Raw genomic sequence first — 17,479 nt, forward strand, 5'->3', positions numbered from 1 at the left:
ATAGAGAATATTTGTGATAAAATGTTTACCATTGGTGATATAAATTTATTTTCATCAAATCTTTATATTTTTTAAAAATAAACTTGATAATAACTTTTACGATGATTTCAGTTTGCTGCGCAACTGCATTTCGGTAAATTTCATGTTTACGAATCGATTAAGGTCTGATTTGTAATATTTTAAGCGTTATATTGTATATAGTTGAATGTCATTATGTGTTTATATGAAAATTAATTTGAACGCAGAAATCGGGAAGAATATAATGTTTATGTTTAGATTTCGTTCACCATATATGTGCCACAACAAAACAATAGACATAGTAAGTATAGTGAATAACAAATATACTTAGTTGTCGACTATTCCCAGTAATAAATGATTTTTAAAAAATCAGTAATCATTAAAATAGAAAAATTTGCCATGAAATATGTGACTAGTTTGTAAATGTGAAGAGAAAAAAAACAAGAATACACTGCAACTCTATTGAAGTTATTTTATTTTAGTATAACTTGTGTATAGACATATTCTTATATTGTGCTTAGTGTGTTTGTGATTTGGAAAAAATGTCATGAGAAAAATTTTAATTGATTTTATATGCTGATTTGATTCATTCGATTACACTTGAAAATAATACTAATTGACGAAATGTATTATAATTGTAATTTTACATATCTGATGGCATTTTTATTTCATCCCTCATCATATCCACAAATCCTCCATTCTTTAAATTACATCGACACATCAAACGTATCAGTTACTTTTCTTCCTCTTGGTCTTTTTATTTGTCTCGTCGCTAATTCTTTTCGATCCACTTTCTTCAAATTTTTTAAGGTCTGCGCAGAATAGTACCTGTGAATTAAAAACCGTTGATAAACCACCAATAAACTGACGGGATGTTGCAAAATTCAAAACTTACAGTGTGAGCCCATCCTGCCAAGGGTCCATACATGTCTCTGAAATGGTCACCAATCTCGTTATATACTGCATCCGTGACAGATTTGCGTCCTTTTAGATGCTTCAAGTAAAGATTTGCAGCTATTTGGTAGACGTGAGTATCGACTGGTACGGCTTCCAGATGATTGAGTGACATCAGACAGATACAATCGGCTACCTTTGATAAAAATTAAGGTTAAAATTCGAATTTTATTGTGAGCCTAACATAAAGTGTCGAGTGTTGAATACTTTAGGACCGACTCCGGGAAGTTTTATCAATTCCGACTTTGCTTCTTTGTATGGTTTTTTCATTAATGATTCGAACCATTCATTTTCTCCCCATTCTTGTATTTGAGCGGCTGATTTTTGAATGAACTTTGCTCTGTATCCAAAACCAAGTTCTCGTAAATTACTCTCCACCTATGGTAATATTTTTAGAACATAAATTTCAAAACAAATACAGTGGAAATTATTACATATAATATGTGCATACTTCTACTGAACTTAGACTATCAACAGATGGGAAACTGTAGTATATGATTTCACCATCTTCACAAATCCTTTGTCCATATGTTGAACACAGCTTTTCAATCATTGACGATATTCTAAAAAAAAAGTATACATAGTAAAAATATAATAAATTACTGTAGTATATATAATTTGATTCCGAACAATAAAAACCTTGTGATATGATTATTTTGACTGCAAATAAAAGAAAACAAATTTTCCACTGGTTCTTGAGCTAACATTCTTACACCGTAAAATTTGTCAGCGGCTGCTTTAAATATTGAATCCTTTTTTGACCAATCTTCATAGAGGGATTTGAGATCCACATCCAAGCGAAAATATTTTTTTAATATTGATTCATGACGCTCGTCTTCGGTTTGTGTATTTGGTATGCCAGTTGCATTTCTAGTGACTTTTGAATCTGGTTTGGTAGAATGTACTGAGCCTAAGACTTGATACAGCAATCCATCTTTGGTTTCTTTCAATTTGAAAACGGAACCCCTTACAATACCTGTCCATTCGTCAGATTCTTCCTTGTACTTCCATCTTTAAATGTAATAATCCCGATTTAAGGTAAGAGGGTTTTAATTTCAGTATGTAAATTGTTTACAAACACATTAAGGTTATGTAAAATGTTTATCCAACCTGAAAGACTGTCCACCAGACAGACACAATTTAAGTTGCAGTGGCTGATCCGAGACATTTAATACACGCCAGGGCACAGCCCCTAAATCTACGCCTGCGCCCCTTTTGTCGACACGCTTCATATTGATACCGTCTATACGTACACAAACTCGCGCCAATATTTTGGCCATAATAATCTGAACTTGCATTGTTTTGACATTTAAATGAAATACAAGTAAACAATGAAAAATAATGGCAATTTAAAAAATAATGACAAAGAATGAAAATAAATACGAAAAAAAACACAATCAAATGTTTGAATCTGCTCAACACAACAACTGTCGTGCGTTTAAAAAATGACGCCACCCCTCCCGCCAAAAGTGAGCTTTATGAGAAATTGGGAAGGAATTTGGTTGACTGTGGATGGAAATTAAAGTCTTCGCCCTCGGCGCCCCTTGAACCTTTGTCCTGTAGGCTTCGCTCTCGGCCCCCCTGAACCTTTGTCCTCTAGGGCTTCGCCCTCGGCACCCCCCAGAGCCTTTGCCCTATAAGGCTTCGCCCTCGGCACCTCCTTGAGCCTTTGCCCTGTAGGGCTTCGCCCTCGGCGCCACAAGAGCCTTTGCCTTTTTAGGCTTCGCTCTCAGCCCCCTTGAAGCTTTGTCCTGTAGGGCTTCGCCCTCGGCGCCCCCAGAGCCTTTGACCTGTAGGGCTTCGCCGTCGGCGCCTCCCAGAGCCTTCGCCCTCAGCGCCCCTAAGAGCCTTTACCCTGTAGGGCTTCACCCTCAGCGCCCCCTGAGCCTTTGCCCTGTAGGGCTTCGCCCTCGGTGCCTCCCAGAGCCTTCGCCCTCGGCGCCCCCCAGAGCCATTGCCCTGTAGGGCTTCGCCCTCGGCGCCCCCTGAACCTTTGCCCTCGCCCACGACAATTAATTTCATCGTCTAAAAAAATATAAATTTCCATTAATAATATTAATAAAATTTTTATTAATGTAAATATTTCAAAAAACGAACTCAAAACTAGCACAAAATAAAAGTAAAGTTCTAGCGACCAAAATGCAATGCGAAACTGAAACGAAATGTAATTGGCCATCACGGGTCGAGTGGGGGGTGAATTCGATTGCATATACATTTTACGGGTCTACCTCACGGGCCGGAATGTGAAATTACCGAAAACGCAAATATCGGAAGGCAAAGATCGAAAATCGAAAGATCTTAAGTCAAAAGATCAAAAAAAAGGGTGCATGGTAAACGGTACATACTCACTTAATTTGCGCGAGCAGGATACAACAGGAACAAGAGGAACGGGCTTTTCCTCCCGTATTAATGTGCGCGCGCAGAATAATGGAGGAAAAGCCTGTTCCTCTTGTTCCTGTTGTATCCTGCTCGCGCAAATTAAGTGATTATGTACCGTTTACCATGCACCCTTTTTTTTTTTGATCTTTCGACTTAAGATCTTTCGATTTTCGATCTTTGCCTTCCGATATTTGCGTTTTCGGTAATTTCACATTCCGGCCCTTCACAGAGACCGACATTTTACATACATATGTATGTACATACGTAAGTCTCATGCTAGATCGATTCGACTATAATTAATGCAATAACTTGTGTATGTTTAATTCTGTTAAAAATATATATTTTTTAAATATTCTATTTTCATTAAAATGTTAAATTTTATTAAAATAATTAGTATACATTCATAAGTTTTCGCTATTTTCAAATTTCTTTATTTATTATGCAAAATATATACATTGATTATAATCCTCCAAATCCTTAATTAAAACTCAAACAATTCTGATGAAGATAAAATGATTGATGAGTAATTTATGTACATAAATAAAAAATTTAAACAAATAAAAATGCTTACGGATAAGTACATGTAGTCCTCTCGAAACCTCGTAAACCTTTTCTAACACAAAAAAAAGAATATTCAAATATACATATACATATATCCAAAGTTATTACTAGAGGTAGGCCGGAAGCGTGCCGTCTATTGTTCGATTGTTGTAAATGCTTTGTAAAAAAGGTTCGGCAAACCTTTAACAATGCATTTACAACATTTGAACAATGGACGGCCCCCTCAGGGTCCGGGCTTTAGTTATTACATATTGTTTTTATATATTCAAAGATAAAACACACCTTCCAAATTGACATGACATATAAACGCCATAAGTTCAAGCTCTATATTCATCATCATTTCTTTGCACAATATGTAGAATACACAAACATTCATTACAAAACACTTTTTCATTATAATTTAAATTCAAAACAAATGAATTTATAGTCACAAGTAATAAAATTCCAAACCATTTAACGAGAATATTAAATACGTAAATAAGCGAAGAACGAAACCGTGTCCGATAACTTTCGAGAAAAAACGGAAACTGACACCGCAAAAATTCTACTGGCACCGTTAACACTAGCGATATCTCGATATGTACGAAATTTTCCATACCCAGTTCAGATATAGATATCGCTAGTGTTAACGGTGCCATTGACGACAATAATATCGTATCAAAGGAAACAATATTTCGCAAATATTAATTGAATGGTGTAATATGTACCTGCAGTTGTGAACGCTCGCGTTTCGAATAAAATCAATCGTCGAATTATCACTGTACTGCAATCAGAATTGCATTTAATTCTCCCAAAATACAGTCGAATGCTCGATTCGACTAATGTGTATTATTTTGTCGAGTTATTTCCCGTTTTTTATTCCGATTTCAAACGTTGAAATTCGCGTAAATTTCTGATCACGGGCGACCCTCGTGCGTAAGTTGTGAATTAAATTTAAATAAAATAAATGAGTGATCGACAATTGAAACAAGTGAAGTGGAGTGTTTTTGTGTTGAATTTTAATTAAATGACACATTATTATATAAATATTCATACATACATTATGTGTATATGTATGCATTAAGGTCTGTTCATACCTAGTCAGCACGTACCAACTTCAGCAGGTACTTCAACTTCAGGCCGTACGAAAAGTATTCTTTGGTACATTTTGTATGGGTATATTCATACCAACCGTCACGTTTACGCCACAGCAGGCTTACAGCAGTACCCGACATTTCCTGTTCATATCTTACAGCAACATCCGTCAACGTAGCGTATCCGTTTTTTTGTCTGCCGCTTTGCTGTTTTGGACCAATTATCGATAGTGACAGTTGAAAGCTGTTCAATCTTTCGACATGGTTTTGGCGCAAATATTTAAAAAAAATTTAAATTTTTTACGGAAATATTTAAAAAAAATGTTGTCCATCATCGACAAGCTCCTTATAGTGTCCAAAACTCTCCTTCGGTTTTTCTATTTTTTAACATGGGATGCACATCAAAACGCTTCCGTGCTTTTTTATTGCCTTCTTGAGCTTCTTCTTCCAACAACAGCGCGATTATACATAATTTTTCGTTCGATAAACGTCGAAACATTTTTGCTGACTTGTATTCTGACGTGTATGCATTAATTTATTTATTTATTTATTTATTTAATAGTTTTGGACCATTGTGGCATTACAGGAAGAACCTAATGCGCCACAATGGCCTACATTTGAAAAAGATATAAAAACATGATATAAAAACAAGTAAACTGTAAATAAAGGAAAAAAGCAAAAGCAGAAAACATGGTAAAATAAAATAATAAAAAAAAGTAACAAAAGGAAAATAATACATCATTCAGAGAGAAAAAAAAAATAACAAAAGTGTAAAAATTAAAAATAAAATCCATAAATCCCATTCTTTGTTTACACTGAACAAAATTAAAATAGTATATAAAAATGTACAAAGGAGAAAGAAAAAGTAAAATAAAATAAAACAAAATATGAATAAAAAATAAAATCACAGCGAGGCCCAAATGGAAGAGAGTAGATTAGGATTCCACTCATTCATCACATTCAAATTAAGAAAGTAATGATGAGCACAGGTTACCAGATAAATATGTTAAGATAATATCCGATAATCTACGATCCCCAAGGTGGAAAATATCACATTCAGGGACAGCAGCAACGATTTCATTGAGAAGTCGAATAGCTCTTGGAATAAGAGCCATTCGAAAAAGAACTGTGCGAGCAGCAGGTACAACCATCAAATGATGATGTCTACCACGCACATAATTATTAGGGACATAAAGTCCCAACTGTTTCAGCAACAACGGGCATGACGTATTACCACGCAATAGCTGGAGAACGAAACGAATTAGCGAGAAGTTTCTCCGAAGTTCAAGTGAATTATACCCAAGCATGCCCAAAAGGAAAGGAGTAGGATAGAGATATGGGTAGTACCCATACTCTTTCTTATAAAGAAAACGAAGAAATGCTTTTTGCACTTTTTCTATATATATATTCATATTGCAAGTACTCGACAATACGACGTAAGCAATATTGCGCCGTATCTTTATGGCCTCTAATGTATAAGTAAGCTGATTTTGCCTTGCACTCGACCAAATTGCTGTAAACGTGACGTGACCGCGACGTGTAGGTAGATATGAATAGAAATGTAATAAAATGACATATTTGAAACGGAGTCGTGCAGTGCTGAAGTCGTGCAGTGCTGTTAAGTATGAACAGACCTTTATACGTACATGCATAAATCCCCTTTTTATTCCAATTGAAAACATTTTCGAACTTCGATTTAATTAATAATTTTAATTTTTTTATATGTAGGTAGTAAAAATAGTGTATCGAGTTAATCATTACACATTACATTACATTACAAAAAAATGTTTTCGCAAATGCGAAAGAAGACTTATTTCGTAGTAAAAAAAGCTTGTCTTGATCGAAATAAAATTGAATTCACCTAAAATTGTGTATTATTTTGATTTTTAAATGCTTTTTATTATTACGAAATTATGTTCACAATATATCTTACATATATCTATTTTAATAGCTATTAATCTACTGATCATTTTATATTTTACAATTTTAATTTAATTTGGTTAGTAATCATAGTATTATATTATTCTACTGTTAATTCACCGCGGGAAGGTCTATGAAAACACTGATTGTGTTAGTAAGAGCATCCTTTATTTATGTTCACTTGTTACGATAGTAATTATATGTACAAAGAAGCTCGTTTCTCAGCTTCGGAGCGATGAATTCTTTCTTCTGGAATAGTCAAATGGGACGTTGCCAGAGATTAATTCTGCATGTTTGTACAAGAAACATTTAAGTACATACATATGTATGTTTTTATTTCATATACTTACTTATGTACTGAATAGCCGATTTATAATATAACAATAATTCAGATGTTCAATACAAACATTTTCGTTTTCTCGTGACCGATTTAGGGTGTGACCAGTTTTCTCGTGACCAGCTTTAGTGTGACGGGTGATCACGTGTGACCGATCTAGAGCGACCGGTTCACATTTGACTAGTAGTCCATTTACCGTAGCGGAAACCACGCGTAGTCCTTCTTTTTTTGCTTCAGCTTCCCGCTGTGATCGTAAACAGTAGGTGTTCCCCAAAGAATTCGGGTGTACTTGCACGTGTAGAATGCATATGTTTGAGAGGTTGCACGAGCAGTGCTAGCCTTATACCCAATGGCGCCCTCAGAAATTTTTTTCTAAACACCCTTAGAAAGAAATTATAAAAAATGGATTACTATCCTCCTTTTTCCGTTTCAGGCAGTGTCAGCAAAAGCATAGCAACTCAAATGTTCGGATATAATTCTTGTAAATTTAATGCTCTATAAAATTTAATACAATGAGTAGATTAATTTTACCTTGAACTTTATTTGAAAGAAAAGCTTTTAAATTGATAATTTCATTGATAATAATATCAGATTTTGAATTCACGGTGAGCTTAATTTGAAGATCGGCTCTTTCCAGTAGATTGTTTACAAAATACAAAAAACCCCACATCTTTGAATATTCGTTTAACTGTTCGAATGTAAGATATTTTTTTAGGATCATAATTGCATGTAATCTGTTAGAATCTTCAAGCGATATATTGAAGCTGAAAATAGTGTAAACGATCTTTGGAGAATATCGAAAAAAGTTTGCAATGTTACAGAACATTTCGCAACGTCGTATAGCACAAGATTTAAATTGTAGCTGCCACAGGGAAACGTTTATTATAATACAAACGGGAATGCGCCTTCACCCAATGAATATAATTTTCCGAGTACAAATGCTTGAGTTTAGAAAGTAGAGGCGCCTTTGACGCTCTAATTTTAAAATTTAAAGCGCCTTTATCGCATCAAGCGGCGCCCTAACTTACTTGGCGCCCTTTGGCGTCACCCGACCCAGTCCCCTCCCTAAAACCGGCACTGTGCACGAGTATGCATATCCATATGCAACCGACAAATTTCTCATACATTTCTTAAAATATGGGATTCACCGTTATTGATAACGTTAGGATAGGGAGCGTGCTTTTTCCAGGAATCGGGGCGGTTTGGCTCTATTTACAAAGCTAGAGTGCAAAAAAAAAGGTTCAGCGAACCTTTAACAAAGCAAAGGCGAACAATTGAACAATGAATGGCGCGCTTTGGGTCTACTCACTATTGATCACTGTCAAGCAAGAATAAATACAAGGATAAAATATTACCGAAAACACTCCAGAGGGGGTGATTTTTGGGACTGTGTACCATGTATATGGGCTAGGGGTGCTGCATTTTATCGCATGTTTAAAAGTATCTAAAAGAAAAACAAGTACCACGTCCCACTCAATGTGTTTTCGAGTGCCAGATGTGCGAAATAATCCATTTACCATTTTGAATATTGAATATTTTACACATAAAAATCTTTTGCGATTTTATTTAAGCAAGCAATGCACTAATTAACTAGATATGTTGATAGCTAGGTAGACAATTATTTATTTGTTTTTATTTTTTTGATGTTGTATATTTAAGTTTGTTAAACTGCAGTATTGGTAGCCATGAGTGTCAGTTAAGTCGCACGCGCGAGATGCGGTATGCTCAATTGGTTCTTGGTCCTGCGGGATGTGGAAAGGTTTGAATGCAATTATTTGTCTTGCGTAACAATTGCCCATTATAACAAATTTATGACAAGTCTTACAATTTATCTTTTATATTTTTTTAATAAATGAAACGTTAAAATGTTTTTTTGTATAAAATTGCAGTCGACATATTGTTCAGCTATGGTTAAACATGGCGTAGATTCTAAAAGAACAATAGAGGTCGTAAACCTAGATCCAGCTGCAGAGTATTTCGATTATGAGCCTCTTGTGGATATCAGAGATCTCATACACCTCGACGATGCAATGGAAGACGAAGAACTACAATTTGGGCCCAACGGTGGTCTGATTTTTTGCATAGAGTGAGTTGTCTGCATTCTTGATACTACCCATTACAACATATTGAACGTATTTTCTATTGAAGTATTTTATTCTAGAACTCTACTAGAAAACGCTGATTGGCTCGAGGAAAAATTAGGCGATGTTGATGACGATTATATCTTGTTCGATTGTCCTGGACAGATTGAACTTTATACTCATCTTACGGTTATAAGGAATTTGGTCGAATTGCTTCACCGTTGGAACTTTAGATTAGCTGCCGTCTTCCTTGTTGATTCTCAATTTATGGTAGATGGTGCCAAATTCCTTTCAGGTACTTTCCGTAATATTTAATTATTACTATTACAATAGCCGTTTGTGTATTGTTTAATTATAATTACGAATTATTTAAAATCAGTAGTAAATTGATATTACCTATGATATGCTCAACATCTAGTAATAAAAAAATGATTAATTACAGGTACAATGGCTGCTCTTAGTGTAATGGTAAATTTAGAACTGCCTCATGTTAACATCCTCAGTAAAATGGATCTTTTAAGTAAATCGGCAAAAAATCAAATGGACAGGTACTTATTTTTACAAGGCTTAATACATATGTACATAAGCATTATTTTATATGAATTATTTTTCTAGGTTTTTAGAACCAGATCCTCACAGTCTTTTAGCCGATATGGAACAAACCCATTCAAAGTGGCATGAGAAACATAAAAAACTATCGGAAGCCATCGGCAGATTGATTGAAGATTTCAGCCTCGTCAGATTTTATCCACTCAATCTTCAAGACGACGAGAGTGTAGCAGATATTCTTGTAACGATAGACAATATAATCCAATATGGAGAAGATAGCGACGTCAAAGCTAAAGATATCGACGAACCTGATCCAGATGACGAGGATTGAAAATAAACAAGGTTTTATATATTTTTGTACTGATAAAATATTTTTAATTTTAAAACCATCACTTGTGTTTACAATTATATTAAATTAAATGCTTGTAAAAAAACACTTATTTTCGTTTTGAATTCATTATTTTGTTAAGACTTTTATTTACAACTTAATTAACCGTACAATTTTAGTATAAATATACATATAAACATGTTATGCAATGAACTAGAATATTATACAGAATTTTAGGTAGATTCCGAGGTAGAACTCGGTCCATCGTCTGGTTTACTTTCCAACGAAAATGGTGGAATTCGGCAATCAAAAGTATAACCATCTTCCCTTTCCATTCTAAAAGTCCCCCTGAAATATATCAAAAACGATCATAAATCCACAGAACCCTCAACGCACATACATATATTTACATTACATTTACAATTAAATTACCACATATGGCCGCTGGGAGCCTGTAAGCTCACATGACTACTATATTGAAAAGCAGGCTGCACTCTTGATAATCGCGGTTCCTGTCCGACTACGCCTCGTCCTCTTACAGTCTCCAGTGTACCAGACAATGAGAATATACGCCAGTGTCGTTCCCGAAGTTGCACCCACAGAGGACCCAAATTTTCCAATCGGATACAATATCGCCACTGCATTCAAACATTGACAAAAACATAACATTTAATAACACATTACATTGTATATTTCATTTTTACAAGAGTGCGATTTAACAGTACATTGAGAAAAATACTTTGTATCTTAAAAAAAATGTCTGTGCATTAAACAATCGTATTATTTTCGGTGCATTAAACAATCTCGTATTGTGCATCGAATAAAATATTTTGGCATTATAAAGTGATCATTAAAAAATATGAAACGATCATTCGAAAAAATAGATTTTAGCATTAGAAATGATACAAAAAGTGGCAACATTGCAGTCTTCCACTATTGACAACTGTCAAAAGTGTGTACTTTTGTTAACGTTTTACGTATGAATATGAATAATGATGTCAGGTCGTAGAGTCGAAGCCAAGGTCGCAGGTGTAGGTAAGGTCGCAAGCCGAAGAGTAAAAAAGAAAGAATCCAGTAGAGAGAAGCGTTACACATTTAAGTAGCAAATATTTTTCTCAATGATCAAAACAAAGTTTCTAATGCAATCTGTATCCGTCATTTAGAAATGCACACAAATATTTGGAATGTACAAAAATTTTTTTAAATGCACATTAATTTTTATTATGGAATTCACTATAAAATCAATTTTAGAAAAATTTAAACATTCTTAAGTGCTGTAATATATATTTGGTATCGAATGTTAACATCCCTAAGATATTTCCTTTAACGATGAAATCAAATTTGGGAAATTACTTTACGATAGAGTAATATATTATAGATGATAGATAGATAAATATATTATAGATGTGTGTACATGTGTTTACGATCATTGCATAAAGCCTAATATGTATTTTTATAAACATACTAGGCTTTACATATTTTTTTAAAAGCAAATATTTTTTTCAATGATCAAAGCAAAGTTTCTAATGCAATCTGTATCCGTCATTTAGAAATGCACACAATTTTTTTGTAATGTACAGAAACTTATTTTAATGCACAAATTTTTTTTTAAATACACATTTATTTTATAAAATGGACATTTAAATGGTTCCCTTTTGATAATATATTTACCCAATAGACGGCAGTGGTTTGAGATTCACGACAGCCCATATAAAACGGTATGACAGTTACTCTAACGCCTTCGGTGCTCTCACGATGCACGTCGCTCAGTTCGAGCCATGGATGATTTTTCTTTTGCCATGCTCTGAGCGTTTCTTGTGCCATAAACGGAGGATCTATTGAATAGAAAAAAGTTATATGGTACTCTTAATAATGTACATAAAGTTACATATGTACGTGTGCAATATTTTTACCACTGTCAGGAGAGTGCATGAGAAATTTGTCAAACAATTCATGCTGTACGGGAGCCTTTTCGGAACTTGTGTACGGTATAATATCTTCGTGTGCAACGTAGTCTAGTCCGGGAATAGCGTATAAGCTGCGTGATGATTCTTGACTGCCCAGAAATGTGACGGCTTCTGTTTGAGCACGCTAGAATTTAGGAAATCATTAATTTAACTCGATATTATTGTTATATAATTAAAAATTTTCACATATAAACTTCTATTCACTATTAAAGACTTTTTTCAAATATAGCGAACTCTCGAATTAACGATGGTTGGATCGAATAATACGATTTAATTAGTTAAATAATTATTTCTATAATATTTTTAAACAACAAATGTGTGTTAGATTTTTTCATGATTCAACCATGCAAATCGAGTGCTGTGCCAGGAATATTGCCTTTTTTGATTAATATTAAAACAATTACAAATCAGTATTGGCTAATCAAACTATTCATACACTTTATTGATAGTTTAAGCATCGTTCATGTCATTTTCAATATCTGATTTTATTGTTATGAATTGATTGTTTTAAAACTAAAAATATCTATGAAAAATTCAAAAAATTGGTCTATAAAAATGATATTAGCATTTTATTTGTATGTACAAAAAACTTTTCTGAATCCATATTTCGATTTTTTTAGAATGGGAATGGACAGGAGCGGGGCGCCGCGCTATCATCCAACTGTCAAAAATTATAAATTCACTGATAGGAGTCAAATTACTTCTTTAACCGTCAAAATGACAATTTAAGAATTGCATACACTGCCTAATGCATTAATTCGGCAGCTAACTTGCCCATTTGATGAATAAAGCAACGGGCTTGCACTTTTCATAAATTTTTTTGCCGATTTCACGCAATAGGCAATTTCAAGGATTCGATGTAACATATAATACAGCTATTCTGTGTGTGTGTATCTATGTGCGATAACGCTCTCCGTACTATAATAGTCGTGTCGATTCGACATACACATGTATATACATCACAGTTAAAACACTGCCAACAAAACGTATGAAACAAAAAAACTTCTATATATACTGCTACCAATGTTCCTTCTAGGAAAATAAGTCTCCGAGCATTTAACGCCATTTATTGAAAATTTATTTAATTAATTTTTCGATTAGTGTTTTATATTGTTTAGGTAGTTTTTACCATTTTTTTTCATATTAAACAATTAAATATAAATATTAAATTAAATATATTTAAAAGGTATCTGAAAAAAATACGACCGCGGGCAGGTCAACCAAAGCACCGACACTTAATATGCCATAAACCATGCGATGCTATTGATAAATATAATGTAAGGTAATTTATAGGCGCGCACGCATATTGATAGTAAAACGTCGAGTGCGCTCATATTGTTCTCTCACGTCGAAATAATTAATAAATGTGTGTGGCTTTGTGGATGTGTGTACGCTCCCGCGTAGCGCATCTGACGCTGACGTCACCCGTTCCAACCCACGAACACATGTCAGACGCTCAGGTACTGACTTCCCCGCTTCACCTCAACACGATCTTGATCTTGCATAACATATACTCCTGGTATTCTAAGATTTATTTTTTGAAATCTCAATACTTGTCCATGCACTCGCCACATACATACATCGCGTCCGTTTTTGTATATATTATAGCGAACGAAGTCAGGCGGAACCACTAACATGTTATATAAGAAGTAAAACTAGTCTATTTGAATTCTAGAAATGTGATTTCATCACTTTTACTCTTATGGTAAAATTACATAGCATTTACAGATGTAAAACCTTAAAAGTCGAAATATGAACTAGATCAAAGTTATCAAAACATCAAAGATATTGTTATAGACAGTGCTTGAGATGTAAGAATAAATAATGTTCAAATCCAAACCATACGTAAACACCAAGTCTTCAACAGCATTTGTTAATAAAATTGAATGAGAAAAACAGTAATCTATATAACTAGTAACATTTTTATAATTGTTTCACCATTACTACAATTCTATACACTCAATTATGGATAGCACACATAAAATAAGAGATTTTTAATAGATTAGTTTGCATATTTCAAATGTGTCACATTTTAACTAAACACACAGCGTGCATACAATCGATTACTTAATTAGTCAACACATTCGTGATCAGTGGAAAAAAATATAAATATTTTGCCAAACGCAATCAATTACCTTTTTTTTCCAGTCGGGACGCATGTCAACGGTGGCATGTATGAATAAACAACTTTATTAGATATCAGATTTCAGTCATAATATAATAACTTCATTAAATAACGACTCGTATGATTAGATATATACATTTGAGACATACAATTCAATTTGTTTCGGTCATATAAAAATGTCACTAGTTGTTAGATTGGTCGTTTTAGTACCGCAGCGGGATAACTCGACAGAAACTTACGATAAAAGGTCCATCTCTAGAATCGATCAGGACTTGGTAGAAGGTGTGAGTTCTGCCTTTGACTTCTTTAGCTGCGGATGCGGCGGCGAGTCCATCGGGAGTCTGAGACGTGCCATTCGTAGCACCTCCATCACGACGACGGTCAGCTAAATCTCTATCATACACGCGAGCAGCCCATGGGAATAGAATGACTCCACGGTAGCCGAACACTCGATGGAGAAGCAATTGACCAGTTTCATATTTACCCGATGATTTTGGCGTTTCCAATTTGCCCACCTCGGCAAGTCTGAAAAATGTAAATGATGATTTTTAAAGTAAGAAATAAATGTAAAATCTAAATATTTTATTTTTTGACCAGCCTCAAATTCAGAGATCAACACAGAAGTGGTAAGACAGCAGATAAATGGAAAAATATGAACTTTATAGTTGGAAAGTTTAAGTTTTGTATGTGAAATAAAGAAACTATGATGAAATAAATTGATTTTTATGTATGTACTTTGTACACACATGTAAATACTTTTAGGAACTGCCTATGCAAATTGCAAGATTGTTAAATGTCCAAAAATCATAATTTCACCATAAAGAGTACAGTTGGCCAAAAATATAAATAAAAGCCACCGTAGGAATGTGGTTGGTCTACTTTTAGATGATGACATATAATAGTGGAGAAGCTTCCAAACTAAATATTTGTTTGTGCATAACATGCAAGTAAACAAAGCGGGTGACGAAGTTGGTCGAATGCCAATGAAATATTTACAGATATGTAAGAGAATACGGTGAATTGCTTACCTGGTGTAGGCTGTATAGGCGGCTGCCTGTATTCGAAAGGGGCCGGAAGCGGAAACGAGAGTCCCCTTGAGTATTGAGCAGCCACAGAGGGCGCTCCATCCACGGCACCTCATCCACATCCTCATTCCTCACCTGACACCGTCAAGCATGCCCCAATTCCACAACACAACGCTCCCCCTCCAAATTCCAACCCCTTGCCGCTTATACAACTGACGTTTAAAACAGATCACTTTTGAGACCATTGGCTGAGTAGCCTCGATAATTCGAAATTCCGTAATCGAAAATTGGAATGGCAACAAATTAAATGGCCAGTCTTTTAATAAATTCCGGTATGTATATAAATCAGTTTTCAGCTAGTATTTTACTAAAAAAATGTTCCATTATGAAAATTTCGATAACGGAACATCTGGCACCCAAAAACTCCATCAATAGAAAGCATCAACCCGCGTGAAATATTGTACTAACGAAAACTCAAGTGCAAGATATTCCGTATTTTCAACTTTTGTGGCAACGATTGTCGTGCGCGCGATCGTAATGTGCGAAATAATCCGTTTACCAAATTAAACTTACCATTTAACATTAATACTGAATATTTATGTTTAAATACTGACCTTTTATTATTTATACTGAACGAAGGATCCTGGCCGTTTAATATAAATATTGGCCATTTAACATACATTCTGACCTCTCATATTTAAATACTAACAAAATAATAAAATAAGATCCAATTGGAATATTGATGTGATAATAAGTAATTCGGAAATTTAAATATATTATATTTGTTTGCAATTATTCAAGAGTTTATCACCCATCACCGTATTTTTGTATGTGTTCAATTTATGATTATTAATTATGAACCTTGTACAGTTTACGGTTCGGTGATCACTCCGCACAAAGCGATCTCGCACACGTCACTAAAATCTCGATCACGGAACGTCGAAAGTTATCCACGTGAACGATCGCGCACACGATAATCGTTGCCACGAAAATCGCGAATACGGAATATCTAGCACTCGAGTTCTCGTTAGTATGATTGTTCGCGTGGGAAACTCTCGATGAATAGAATTTTCGGGTGCCAGATTTTAGCGACGTGTGCGAGATCACTTTGTGCGGAATAATCACCGAATCGTGTTAGCTATTTGGATTAAAATAATACACAAACGCTAATTGATCAGTGAATATAAATACCATCGAGGGTATAAAAAATACTAGAATATCACAGGGTTCTTATTTCACTTAAAGGTCTGTTCATACCTATCCAGCACGACCCGTATCCTGCAGGTGTACTGCAAGTGCGGATAGTATTCTTTGGTATATTATATGGACGTATTCATACTCCATTCGCGCATGCGCATTTACGCATTCAGGCGCGTCCATATAGAATGTACTAAAGAATACCGTCCGTACTTGCAGGATTCGGGTCGTGCTGGATAGGTATGAACAGACCTTATAACTTGAATCTAAGTGGCCAATGACTTTACTGCTGACTTTATTTTTAGCATTAAAATTTAATTATTACAGGTAAGTAGTAACTATAATTTATTTTTTCCATTCGTCAATAATACAGCATTAAAATTCTTTGAATACATTAAAATAATTCAAAGTAAGATGATTGGACTATGATATCTATTTCAATTCCGATTCGATTAATGCGATTTAATTTTATTATTACCGTACAAATCGAATATATGACAACATGACAACATTATATAATTCACGGTAAAAGTCGCGATTCCTCAAAATCTTTAAATTTTAGACTTCATACAGATGGGGACGATAAAACGCGTGTGAAGGCTCACAAGGGGAGGATAGGGGAGTTAGATGGGGTGGCTGTTGGTGGTAAAAGGCGGTGAACGTGTCTGGATGCTGTGAGAGATTCAAATAAGACGGCTGGGTAGGGTCAGTCGTAGCTCCCGTAGTCCGTAGCTGAAACAGTAGCTGCATATATCCTCACTAATCCCACTCACCCTCACTCTCACTCTCACTTTCATAATGCTAACAATACCACCCGCCACCCCATAACTAAAAACCCACAACCCACCACCCACCACTCACCACCCTCATACTACACATAATATACAAATAAGAAGAAAATATGTTTCCCATATGAAGTATAATACATCTTATATAAATTAGTTAATTTACTTTGTTATGGCTTT

General features: G+C 34.7%; 3 protein-coding genes across 5 annotated transcripts; 1 reads left to right on the forward strand and 2 right to left on the reverse strand.

Moving 5' to 3' along the window:
• Positions 1-13: 13 nt before the first annotated feature.
• On the reverse strand, positions 14-2,255 carry Ogg1 (8-oxoguanine DNA glycosylase). The gene is made up of 6 exons (XM_077440828.1): positions 2,083-2,255; positions 1,612-1,983; positions 1,424-1,535; positions 1,180-1,350; positions 914-1,108; positions 14-846 (listed from the first exon to the last, which is right to left on the reverse strand). The coding sequence occupies exons 1-6, from the start codon at positions 2,250-2,252 to the stop codon at positions 748-750; spliced, it is 1,119 nt and encodes a 372-aa protein (XP_077296954.1). The 5' UTR covers positions 2,253-2,255; the 3' UTR covers positions 14-747.
• Positions 2,256-7,294: 5,039 nt separating this feature from the next.
• On the forward strand, positions 7,295-10,299 carry LOC143918827 (GPN-loop GTPase 3). 2 transcript variants are annotated; one of them, XM_077440909.1, is made up of 6 exons: positions 7,295-7,318; positions 8,957-9,001; positions 9,132-9,328; positions 9,404-9,618; positions 9,766-9,871; positions 9,939-10,299. In XM_077440909.1, the coding sequence occupies exons 1-6, from the start codon at positions 7,298-7,300 to the stop codon at positions 10,201-10,203; spliced, it is 849 nt and encodes a 282-aa protein (XP_077297035.1). In that variant the 5' UTR covers positions 7,295-7,297; the 3' UTR covers positions 10,204-10,299. The 2 variants fall into 2 exon arrangements, with proteins under 2 accessions (XP_077297035.1, XP_077297027.1); XM_077440901.1 differs by lacking the exon at positions 7,295-7,318 and having other exon boundaries at positions 8,919-9,001.
• Positions 10,220-15,599, reverse strand: POLDIP2 (DNA polymerase delta interacting protein 2). Of its 2 annotated transcripts, XM_077440883.1 has the most exons (7): positions 15,321-15,543; positions 14,531-14,817; positions 14,303-14,337; positions 12,114-12,291; positions 11,872-12,035; positions 10,633-10,838; positions 10,230-10,548 (listed from the first exon to the last, which is right to left on the reverse strand). In XM_077440883.1, the coding sequence occupies exons 1-7, from the start codon at positions 15,443-15,445 to the stop codon at positions 10,434-10,436; spliced, it is 1,110 nt and encodes a 369-aa protein (XP_077297009.1). In that variant the 5' UTR covers positions 15,446-15,543; the 3' UTR covers positions 10,230-10,433. The 2 variants fall into 2 exon arrangements, with proteins under 2 accessions (XP_077297015.1, XP_077297009.1); XM_077440889.1 differs by lacking the exon at positions 14,303-14,337 and having other exon boundaries at positions 10,220-10,548; positions 14,532-14,817; positions 15,321-15,599.
• Between the last annotated feature and the right edge of the window lie 1,880 nt (positions 15,600-17,479).

This window comes from Arctopsyche grandis, chromosome 1 (genome assembly GCF_051622035.1).
Source record: "Arctopsyche grandis isolate Sample6627 chromosome 1, ASM5162203v2, whole genome shotgun sequence".
NCBI lineage: Eukaryota > Metazoa > Arthropoda > Insecta > Trichoptera > Hydropsychidae > Arctopsyche > Arctopsyche grandis.